At 36.0% G+C, this 12,755-nt stretch overlaps 1 protein-coding gene across 4 annotated transcripts in view; it reads left to right on the forward strand.

The window, feature by feature from the left end:
• The window catches only part of SLC8A1 (solute carrier family 8 member A1), a 305,160-nt gene that overhangs the window by 258,849 nt on the left and 33,556 nt on the right, over positions 1-12,755 (forward strand). For 3 of the 4 annotated variants that reach the window (XM_070734658.1, XM_070734656.1, XM_070734657.1), the window contains exons 3-4: positions 1,235-1,338; positions 6,369-6,386. In XM_070734658.1, the coding sequence (XP_070590759.1) occupies positions 1,235-1,338; positions 6,369-6,386 (122 nt within the window). Of the gene's footprint in view, positions 1-1,234; positions 1,339-6,368; positions 6,387-11,623; positions 11,639-12,755 lie in introns of all 4 variants that reach the window. The other variant, XM_070734659.1, reaches the window with a different exon arrangement.

Genomic DNA, 12,755 nt, shown 5'->3' on the forward strand with positions numbered 1-12,755 from the left:
ATTATCATAAAAAGCATTTTCTCTTCACAGCACTGTAAAATATTCTTTAATTTCTTTTCCTTTCCTCTTACAGCTTTATCCTTTCTCTACATTTGCTGTCTTCCCATTTTCTCCTTCCTCCCTTATTCTCGAATCTCTATTCTTCTCTGTTGCAGCAAAACGATATCTATCAAAGTAATTGATGATGAGGAGTATGAGAAAAACAAGACCTTCTACGTTGAAATTTGGGAGCCCCGTCTGGTGGAGATGAGTGAAAAGAAAGGTGGGGGATCGGCTATAAGGGGCTGAGCCCTACCTGTATGCACCTTGATCACTCATGGATGCCTGGCACATCCCTGTTCATAGATTGTCAAGACACACATTCCCATTATCTATGTAAAGGGGCAGAGAGCTGAGTCACTGACCAGAAGTGTCATTGTTAGGGTATCCTAAATTCCATTAGCTGTCAAATTTAAGCATCGTTTTAGCCAGAGAGGAATCTAATTAAATTGTCATACTCTCTGTCATATAAGGCTATCATTATCTAATCTACCTTTTACATTGCTTCAAGTACAATTTGAACAAAACTTGTTTGCTTTCAACTCAGTGCCATGTAGTGGAAAGAAAACTATGTGAGACATTGAAATCGCTCTTCTAATATCTTTAGCAAGTAAGGTTAGATCCTTCTGTTGGTCTTCATTCAAAGGAGACCACACATACATTGAGTATGGGGGAGATAGGCATGCTTTCAGGGGCTGTAATGCCTTCAAATATACTACAGGCAAAGTCTGCCTTTCAGTTTGATGGACACAATGATCGTGTATTTGTGGTTCATAAAATGCCTGCCTGAAAAAGGGTGCGTCTCATGTGAAGTTATTTCATAAGATAATTGTAATAAAATATGTTCATTAGCTATTGAGATACAGTGAATAGCACTGAAGAACATGAATAGTCAAAAGCAAATCCATTGTCTTTCAAAGCAATTTAACAATGCAAAGTTGCTTTTCACGCCCATAGCAATACAGTTCCGATATTAAATTCTTTAGGATGTACTGAACTATAATCATCACCAAGAAAGTTTCCAGAACAGAGGCTTTCTGCTCTCTTACATACATAAAAATAGGGATGTGTGGGTCAGAGTTCTCCCCATTATCATCACCGTCAGTCACCATCTCAGCTGGGTCAAACGTAAAGCATGTGTGTGCGTGTGTGTAACACCAACCATTTGTTTTGCCTTTGTCTTGTGTTCCCACAGGAAATACATTACCCTTAGAATACTTGACCGTGAGGAATATGAAAAAGAGTGCAGTTTCTTCCTTGTGCTTGAGGAACCAATATGGATACGAAGACGAATGAAAGGTGTGAGAGTAAGCCCAGGCACCTTACAAGAAACTGGGACCGCTCCCTATGTGTGTCTCCCTCCTCTCACAACTTTCTTACTCAGCTTCCACTTAATGTGTCATGACCTCTGTCAAGCTTAGCAGTTTTAATTTTGCATCTATCTCTTTCTCTTTTATTAAAAAAAATTAATTCTTGATAATTATTATAATCCACTTCAATGTACCATGTTAATTATTTATATTATACATCCTGTGATATGGATGCAATAAAATCCAAATATTGTGACCACTGCAGTTTTGTTTCTCAAAGGACAGATTCTTTAGCATCCTTTTAATTATTCCCCCAAATTATATCTCACTTGCAAACAATAGGCTAAAATATCCGTGCATAATGAAATAGTTGTAACGGATGCTATAGTCAGTAGACGTGTACCTTTTCTTCAGGTATGTGCACACCTATAGATCTGTAAGTCTGTCCTAGTCCCTTCTAAAGGATATTTCCTCATTAAATATTTAGGGTTTTTTTTCCTAAAAATATAAATTTATCCCAATATTCTGGAAATAAAGAGAATATAAGGCAATTAAAAATAATACAAATAAATAAATAAACAATTTAATATTATTAAGGTGTTGGTTTTATTTATTTATCTGAAGCACTCCTAGTCTACATTTCAATTACAAAGTCTCCCAGAAGACTTTACAGATCAATCAAACCAGCTGGTTTCATATTGAATATATTTAACTGATTCCAAGGCTCTTCCTCCCCCCAAAGAAAATTTCTCCTTGTCCTTGAGGTGAATGAATTCTTACTCAATTTTTGATTGCAGCTCAATGTTAACAGATGAAATATAGAACCCAGCTCAAAACTAATTTTGATATGGAACCTAGATACATTGTGTAGTTTAACAGAAGTTGCATGATGGTCCTTTCAGAACAGGCCATGATGGAAAGAAAAGTAATGACTGATATCCCAACAGATGTATTTAACTTATATCATTGGATATTGTGGTTTAAATATTTTCTTTCTCCATTGTCCATTCCTTGAGGACTGCAACTCACTATACATTTCATGCAGATAAAACACTTCACATTTAATGTGAGTGTATAAGGCAGATGTATAAATTTATTTTCACTCTTTGCTCACTTAGCTAAGGACAGAAGCCAACTAAGTTGCCCGATTCCTTAATTTGTGTGTAGGTAAAAATAGTAAAATAGGTATGTCCATTCTATCTGTAGTATTACAAGGAAGAATATGTCACTAGTATGCCTCAGTGTATATATTAATGTGCAATATAGATTTCTCATCAAGTGAAGTTCATTTAAAGAAACCTATGTAACTGTAACTGGATCTATTCACATAATTTTTTTAAATAAAAATATTCCGCAGCATAATAAGCTATAGTGGTAAATACAGTGAGCAAAATGCAGATTAAAAAAATGTTGAGATTGGTAGCCAACCAAACATTTAATGCTAAGAACAAAAGAAAAAAGTGCTAACTGCTCCCCATATTTCATACTTTGCAAGAAATCAATATCTTCTTTTAAAAATCATATTTTAAAAGAATAAAAACAGAAGTTATCTTGTTTTGGCTAAGTAAAATAGCTATCTACATGTACTATTCACAATATATCCTAAAGAATTGGGCTTGCAATTTCCAGATTAAATGGAAGCATTGATGCTGAAAATTCAATAGGCTCTCTGTACAAAATGCATCTTAAATTATGGAATAGATCTCCCTCAAATAGTTTGAAAAGCTTCCAGGAAATCTGCAAGCTCTCTTGAGCAGGAGTCAGCTTTGTCTTACTCACAAGGCAGTATGATATTTGAAAGGCTTGATGGCTAGAAGATTTAATCCATCCTTATTTTTGAAAGGCTTCTTTACATTACAATGCCAAACAGAGTCACACTTGATTAAGAAAATATCTATTTTTTATAAAGTGAGGATATTCATAAAAACATGTTCCATCTAGAAATCCATTTCTTCCAACTGCAAATACTGAATCGTTGATGTCAAACATGGTCAGATAATTAATTTTCTTTCAAATAACTGAAATCATTTTAAGAGAGGAACTTTTGTCTCTGCTCAAATAGGTTATATATATTAGTTCAAATCTTTGCCATATCGATTGACCAGAGGCAACACTAAAATAAAAGAAAGGGTTACTTGTGGTCTTTTCCAAGCTTTTCCAGATATATTGGCCTGTGAAACTCCCAAACCCAGCCTTCCAGGTAATGGCTACAGATGGTAGCTGCACATGATATCTGGAGGGCAGTACACTGAAGCTGGTGCAACCATGGGAAATAAATTCTCTGTTAACTTAGTTTAAATTGCCTTAAACCTCCAATTTGTCTGCAGGTGTAGAAGTACACCACACTTTCATACACAAGTGACTATATTTGAAAAAAACTGGAATGATTATAAGTGCTTAGTGCACTTATACAGTAGTGCAGTTTAATTTGAAATTTTTGCTTGTCATCCAGGGATGTTTCCAAGCATATTAGAGAATATATTCTCAGCCTTTTTCTCTAACCAAAGCACAAGACAAGAGCAAACATTTATCAGTCAAAATATTTACATTATTTCATATTCTCATTACATTCCTAGTGCAACCCTCCAACTGTAGCTGTATCCTTAGGCAGAAGCCTCTACATTCTGTACTAAAGCTACCAGATCTAGGCTTCAAAAATCCAGACCGTTAAATGGAAGCAAATCACTATGGAAGAGCCTAGCTAATTCTACTTAATTTGGATTTTTCAAACCACATATAGTAGCCCTGTTCATTACAACCAAAGTCTTCCCCTCGTTAATGCAAAATGCACCCTTGTGCCAGGAAAGTATCAAGGCACATATAAAGCATATAAAGCATAGGAATGACTTAATTTCCCCTTTTTAAAAAGAAAATAAAAAGGCAAATGCTCACACATAACCATTGCGACATATTATTTCCTCAATCTCTGGTGGAGCTGTCAATGAAGCAAAATTAAGATCTTTATATATATTCAAGAATATGACCTAAAAGTTGGGAACCTTGATTGAATTCAAGATTTGTCTGTTACACAAATCATAACAGTGCATTTAATATTTTCCCACAATTTCACAACTTATCCCCATGAAACGTGTCTTTTCCATTATTTCTCATGCTATTTTTCTTTGTAGTAATTGTATCCTGCAGCTTTGCAGATCTGCGCTTTCTGGCCTCCTGGGTCTGAGGCTTCTCTGTGGATGTCTTCTTTACTTTCATTGCTCATTTTTTTTCTTCTGTATTTGTCCTTCTGTGTCTTCTCCACAGCCCTGTTGTTGAATGAGCTTGGTAAGCACTACATTTCTTGCATTTCTTTTCCATATGGGGGAATCAATCAATGTCTTTTGTGTAAATTATTTTTTTCAATTTATTTCATGCTTTATTTTTTTCAAGATTCAAGGAAGCTGTCCCCGTAAAGATTATTTAAAACAATTTATGTCAGTTATTGCATGTCAATTTGTGTTTAAATTCATTCTCCACATATAATGGTTTGAAAATAATCCTTCAGATTCAGTGTGCCTTTGACCGGAATCAAGGTAGGAAAGAACTAAGAAAAAAATAGAAGATACTACATGATATTTGACCATAAGTTCTTACCCCAAAGCTTGTTACCAGACCTTAAATTAATCAGGTCAAGATTCACATTGTAGTCAGTCTTTCTTTTGGTACATTTGGTGCAGTGTTTCCCAACCTTGGCAACTTGAAGATATTTGGAATGCTGGCTGGGGAATTCTGGGAGTTGAAGTCCAGATATCTTCAAGTTGCCAAGGTTGGGAAACAATGCATTAATGAACAGCAAATGTCTTATGGTTTGCAACATGACATAATAGGTTCTTTTTTAATCATTCCCTTTAAAATTGCTTTCACCAGCTTAGTGTCCTATTTTAGACTACAACTTCCATGCTTTTTAACTAGATCTCCTTGTTTAACCATGGCTGGTATAACCATGGCTTATACCAGCCTTCTTTAAACTGCCAGCCTTCAGTTACTGTATATATAAAATCAATAGCCATAAATCTATTATGTCTGGCGATTACAAGAGCTAAGTCCAACACAAAATGGATAGGTACAGTTCAGAAAGGCAATCTTACAATCCTAGCACGGACAGGATATGTTCCTGAGTTTATGTATCACGGCCTGTTCTTTTACTGTACTGGATTCAGATCATGTATGCATTCTCTTAAGAGAGCACAACAAAAGTAGGTCTCAGACATGCATAGCCATCACAGAAGGAGCTGCTTCATACAGTTGAGTGGACATTATGACAACTGAATGTGAAGGAATCAAGAAAGTTTGTATATAATGCTTTAGGACAAATGAAATATGTAACAGATTGTATATTATTAAATGTTAACATCAGATCAGATGGAGGCTTTTAAACATACAGTATTCCATATTTTATCCCCACTGTCTGAGATCATTTTTGAGATTTTAAAACAGGCTTTTGCCCCCAACATCCTATAGTTGTACTACTAGACTCATCACCTTCAACTAGGACGCTGGCTGCAGGGGGTGTGAACTGATATCTAGCACATTTGGACGGTATCAGAGGGATCTTGGAATTGGGTCTGGGATCTTTTGCATAAAGAATATGTATTTCCTGCTAATAAAATGCTTCTCCGTGAACATTTTAAACAACCAAGGAAATATTTTTCAAATGCAATATATTTTTGTTTCAAATTGGTGATTATAGTCACAACACATTTGAAGAATAACAAGTTAGAGAAGATTATTCTCTTAATATCTAATGTTGCCTTTAACTATATGTTTCAACCAATTATGATTGACAAGGTATGGTTTCCTATTTTTGATGTTCATATTTGAACATCATTTTTGATGTTCATATTTGAGAAATTAGATAATCTTTTAATTGTCAAGACATACAGATAAACATACACTCTGATCATATTCCTATTAGGAAAGATGTAATTCATATTAAGAGCAAAACTTCAATGATCTAAGTAACGCATGATTCAACAATATATTAATTTCCTTTCTTTTCTCTCTGTTTTGGCATTCCTTTAGGTGACTTCACAATTACAGGTATGGATTTTCAATTATCTTCCTGCTTAAAGTTATAATTCCAGTGTTATATAGCTGATTTTGTTTACTATTATATCTATCTAATTATCTTTTATTTGCTAGCAATGCAAAGTTTCCCCCACAAACTAGTGTTGTGTGATGATCAAAATGTTGGGCTTCAACCAAAGAGACTTAAATGTAGGCCTACTTTCAGCTATCAAAGCTCAATGAGTGACTTTGGGCTAGTTGGAGGGAAAGAATTGAGGGAATACAGTTAGTTCCCACTTATTGACTGTCTCATGCAGTAGACATTTGAAGTTATAACAATGCTTAAAAATGTTGTGACCTATCCTCGTATTTGTAACATTTGCAGCATACCATAATCATATGATCACCAGTCACATGCTTCACAACTGGTGTGCACTTCCGCTTGTAACAAGCAAAGTTAATATAGAAGGCAAAAATAAAATCATAATTTCCAGTCACATGTTTTTTTTTTCACTTAGCAATCACATTGCTTCTCTTAGCAACTGAAGGAAAAGTAAGGTAGTGACCCCCATAGAAATAGAAATAATAGAAATAGAAATAGAAATATTTATTTATTTATTTTTATTTATTTATTTAGTCCAATACATAATACACATTGAAGAGAATAGATATGTAGTAATATAACTAAAGAAACGAATAGAAGAAAAGATATAAAAGTATAGGTCAACAAATTTGAAAAGAAGAAAAGGTAAATCAGATAAGGAGAGACAATTGGACAGGGGATGGAAGGCACACTGGTGCACTTATGCATGCCCCTTACTGACCTCTAAGGAACCTGGAGAGGTCAATCGTGGATAGTCTAAGGGAAAAATGTTGGGAGGGAAAGAACTGAGTCAGGTAATGAGTTCCATGCTTTGACAACTCGGTTGCTGAAGTCATATTTTTTACAGTCAAGTTTGGAGCAGTTAATATTAAGTTTGAATCTGTTGCGTGCTCTTGTGTTGTTGTGGTTGAAGCTGAAGTAGTCATTGACAGGTAGAACGTTGCAGCATATGATCTTGTGGGCAATACTTAGATCGTGTTTTAGGCGTCGTAGTTCTAAGCTTTCAAGACCAAGGATTGATAGTCTGCTTTCGTAGGGTATTCTCTTTCGAGTGGAGAAGTGAATGGCTCTTCTGGTGAAGTATCTTTGGATAAATAGAAATAGAATAGAATAGAACAGAATAGAATAGAATTGGCCAAGTGTGATTGGACACACAAGAAATTTGTCTTTGGTGCATATGCTCTCAGTGTACATAAGAAAGATACATTTGTAAAGAATCATGAGGTCGAACACTTAATGATTGTCATAGGGTACAAATAAGCAATCAGGAAACAATCAATATTAATACAAATTGTAAGATACAAGCAACAAGTTACAGTCATACAGTCACAAGTGGGAGGAGATGGGTGATAGGAACGATGAGAATATTAATAGTAATAGTAATGCAGCCTTAGTGAATAGTTTGATAGTGGTGAGGGAATTATTTGTTTAGCAGAGTGATGGCGTTCAGGAAAAAACTGTTCTTGTCTTGGTGTACAGTGCTCTATAGCATCGCTTTGAGGGTAGGGGTTAAACAATTTATGTCCAGGATGTGAGGGGTCAGTAAATATTTTCACCACCCTGTTTTGACTCGTGCAGTATACAGGTCCTCAATGGAAAGCAGGTTGGCAGTAATTGTTTTTTCTGCAGTTCTGATTATCCTATGAAGTCTGTCTCAGTCTTGTTGGTTTGAAGAACTGAACCAGACAAGTTGCTGAACCAGATGACAGTCTCCATAATTCCTCTGTAGAACTGTATCAGCAGCTCCTTGGGCAGTTTGAGCTTCCTAAAATGGTGCAGAAAGAACATTCTTTGTTGTGCTTTTTTGATGACATTTTTGATGTTAGGTGACCATTTTAGGTCTTGAGATATGATAGAACTTAGAAATTTGAAAGTCTCTACTGTTTATACTGTATTGTTTAGTATTGTAAGAGATGGTAGAATGGGAATTCTACCACCATTTCTACTGGTTTTAACCTCCTGTCTGTATGCGGATTTATCCTTGTCTCAAATGAGATCAATCACTGTTGTATCATTATTATATTTATTTATTTATTTATTTATTTATTTATTTATTTATTTATTTATTTATTTATTTATTTATTTTTGTATGCCGCCCCTCTTCGTAGACTCCGGGTGGCTCACAGCAATAATAAAACAATGTACAGCAAATCTAATATTTAAAAGTAACTAAAAAACCCTTATTTTTAAAAAAAACAAGACATACACACAAACATACCATGCATAAACTATATAGGCCTGGGGGAGATGACTCAATTCCCCCATGCCTGATGGCAGAGGTGGGTTTTAAGGAGTTTACAAAAGGCAAGGAGGGTGGGGGCAATCCTAATCTCCGGGGGGATCTGGTTCCAGAGGGTCGGGGCCACCACAGAGAAGGCTCTTCCCCTGGATCCCGCCGGACGACATTGTTTAGTCGACGGGACCCGGAGAAGGCCAACTCTGTGGGACCTAACTGGTCGCTGGGATTCGTGCAGCAGAAGGCAGTCTCGGAGATATTCTGGTCCGATGACATGAAGGGCTTTATAGGTCATAACCAACACTTTGAATTGTGACCGGAAACTATCGGCAACCAATGCAGACTGCGGAGTGTGGGCATACCTAGGGAAGCATGTGATTGCTCTCGCAACTGCATTTTGCACAATCTGAAGTTTCCGTACACTTTTCAAAGGTAGCCCCATGTAGAGAGCATTACAGTAGTGGAACCTCATCTGCAAACTTTAGTAGTTTAACAGATGGATGGTTTGAGATGGTATAGAGAGAAAAGAGAAGAGAGTGCCCTATCAAATCCTACACCTGTCAACAGTGGTGTCCCTTAAGGCAGCATTCTAGGACCAACACTATTCATTCCTTACATAAACGACCTTAGTGATCATGCTATAAGTAACCGCGTTCTCTTTGCTAATGATGTTAAACTATTTCAATACCACCGACAATACTTCTACCCTTCAAAAAGACCTAGACCATGTATCACAATGGTCTGATAACTGGCAACTTCAAATCTCAACCAATACATGCTCTGTCTAACACATTGGCAAAAAGAATCAGAACACAAAATACAAACTTGGAGGACACAACCTTGTAGACTAATGCACTACCTGGTTTCTTTCCCAAACCCCCAAAACCTTAAGTCTACAGTCAACCTCACCCCATTGTGCGCCATTGTGCCTACCGTCCCTGCCTACTGTCCTATTGTCCAAACTTGCCTATACCTACTTGCTTTTGCTTAAGTTTATACCATTACTATTATTTTATACACATTTTGATAAATAAAATAAAATAAAATAAAAAGTGTTGAGAGTACACAGACTCGTGGGGTCCTTGTGCTAATTCTACAGGTATCTGATGTGATTTTTCCTAGCTTCAGCTGCTGCTTCCTGTCTGTTAGGAAGCTTGTGATCCACTTACAAGTGTGTTCAGGTACCGCTAGCTGATTTAGTTTTGTTAGAAGAATGTCTGGTATGATGGTATTGAATGCTGAACTGAAGTCTACAAAGAGGACCCTCGCGTAGGTCTTTGGAGATTCAAGATGTTGTAGGATGTAGTGCAGAGCCATGTTAACAGCATCATCTGTTGATCTATTGATTTATTGTTATTATATTGATCTACCATTGTTGTCAAGTTATTTTTCAGCTCAGCATACAAGTTGCTGATCTCACAAAGCAAAGACTACCTGTACAGTATTTTACTTTGTCCCCTTTGTGGAATACATCAAACAAATATAAAATACAAAAAGTGGCTAGCAATTAGAGTTAAGAGAATTGTTGCCCCCATTGCCTTATCTGTAGGCTTTGGATGGACCTCTGGTTGGCCACTGTTTATAAAACACAGAATAAACAAAATGGAAGGGAACAGAACAGAATAGAATAACTTTATTGTTACTTTGAATGTACACTAATCAGCATAAATTAAAATGAAATTCCATTGCATAAGCTCTCAAAAGGTCATCCTCTCCAATATACACTACATAAACATGACAAAATAAATACAAAATTATTCATATATCCACATATATTATATGACACAGAGAAACAACACAGTCTAGTCTGGATATATGCATGTACATGCCAACAAAAATGAATCTTGCAAGTTTACTGGAGAGATGGCATAGGGCAGTGTTTCCCAACCTTGGCAACTGGAAGACATTTGGACTTCAACTCCCAGAATTCCTCAGCCAGCGAATGCTGGCTGGGGAATTCTGAGAGTTGAAGTCCAGATATTTTCAAGTTGTCAAGGTTGGGAAACACTGGCATAGGGAACAAAGCTGTTACAGAATCTGGTAGTCCTGCTAGAAATACTTTGAAATCTCCTGCCAGATGGGAGCAACAGAAACAGCTGGAACTCTGTTTTGGTATTAAGAATACCAGTTTAATCTCTGACCTTTCAAAGATTAATAATGTATATAGCAAGATTTTCAAAACTGTTGCAGACCTTCTCCTAGGGAGCCCAAGTGCAAAATTTCAGATTAGTTAATCAACTCTACTATTACTCTATCACCAGGGGTAGGCTACTGCCCAGACCGGGAGTGAGATGGGGATACACAGCGGGGTAGCGAAAATGGAGCTCCACCCCAGAGCACCCAATTTGCACTGAAAGTGTTGAAAGAAAATGCAGGGCATCTGCATACGCCATGCCCACAGTGTGGTAGTAAAAATTTTGTTAGCCCTTCACTGACTATCACCCTTCACAACAAATTAAAAGATGTATTTGATAACATCAGACAAACCCAGGAAGAAAGCTGAGCTAGCCCACCAAGGACTACTGTTGTGAGAGTCCTATTAAAATGTATGAGAATGTCTTCATTCCCTTGGAGGTTGCATAAAACAGTTTCCTTATTCTTTTTTTGTGTTTTGGACAAAATGCTATAATACTCTGCATTTCAATCTAATTAGATTTAAAATATTATGAGCTTTTATTTTGGACAAATGGAAGAGTATATAACTGATTGTAGGGTTAGAATGCATATTGCTTACCTGGCTTTAGAAGCATCAAAGATCCTTTCTCAAACTCTGGAAGAAAAAAGCTTTTATAGATCAGAAATATACAGTACAGCCATCATATTAAAGCTGTAGTGAATGTAAATTCAACCAACAGATTTATTGGAAGTTGTCATTCTACATTATATTTGTTAACATCTTGGCTTGTTCTTGTCATTGCTTTTATAATTAAGGGAAATCTTTGAATGGTAAGACATCTTGATTTCTTTCATATCCACATTCTAAGTAGCTATCACTTTTTGATTATGAGTTCATTCTCACAAACCTAACATCACATGTTTCATACTAATAAGCTTATATTTTTTAAAAGCATAATTATTTTCTAAAAATTACTTGAAGGCTTAACTTAATAAACTAGATGATAATGTGTTTTAAGATACTCCCACTCTGTTGACAACAAGGCTTCAAATATTACAATCAGCAAAATATGGTGACTGAAATTTCTAAGGTTTCTTCAAAATGCTTGGTACAAAATTATCTTCAACTGTATTTTTCATTACATTTTATTTTTCAAAAAAATCTATGCAAAGTTAAAACATTTAATCATCCAGATTGCTTTTGCTAATGTTTTAAGTAAATAAAATAAAAATCCCACTACGTATTCTGTTGAAACGTACTCATCACAGCTGTAAGAAAATTTAAATGCAAGACACAGAAATAAACCATCTGAAACTTCCTGTGTTCCAGTAGACAGAAAACACATACAGACCCAAATTGAGTGACTCCTAGCTTGACTTTGGGCTAATTGCTATCTGTCAACCCCACCCAGTTCACAGGGTTGTTGCTGTTGTAGAGAAAAAGGAAGAGGGGACTAGATATGTTCACCACCTTGAGTTATTTACAAAAATAATAAAGGCAGGGGGGAAAAAATAAATGCTTTGCTTCCCTATAAGTTGTTATGGAGATGAAGCAGAGAAAAAAAACCTGGATATACCTTTTAAAAGGATGGGATGAAAATATGAATAGATACTTAAATAGCAATATGAGCTGTCCAGCTAGCGCCTGGAATAAATTTTCATTCATCTTATATCTTATACACCATTGACAAAGCACTTAATTCTAATTGGGATAAATGATAAATTGCTGTTGAGTTCTATAAGGAATCATTTGCATGGATGCTCAGGGACTCCACACTCAGCTAGGCTGAGCTCTGAATTAATGATAAGTTTTCTGTAAAAATGTTGCTGATGCAACTAATTGTGATGCGGAAAAAATATGCAAATATAGCAGGGGGAGGGAGAAATCATCAAATATCTGCTTTGTCTTTGAAAATCCTTCTCTTGAGACCAAGAGGGGGAAAGTTTA

The sequence above is a fragment of the Erythrolamprus reginae genome, chromosome 1, assembly GCF_031021105.1.
Source record: "Erythrolamprus reginae isolate rEryReg1 chromosome 1, rEryReg1.hap1, whole genome shotgun sequence".
Taxonomy (NCBI): domain Eukaryota; kingdom Metazoa; phylum Chordata; class Lepidosauria; order Squamata; family Dipsadidae; genus Erythrolamprus; species Erythrolamprus reginae.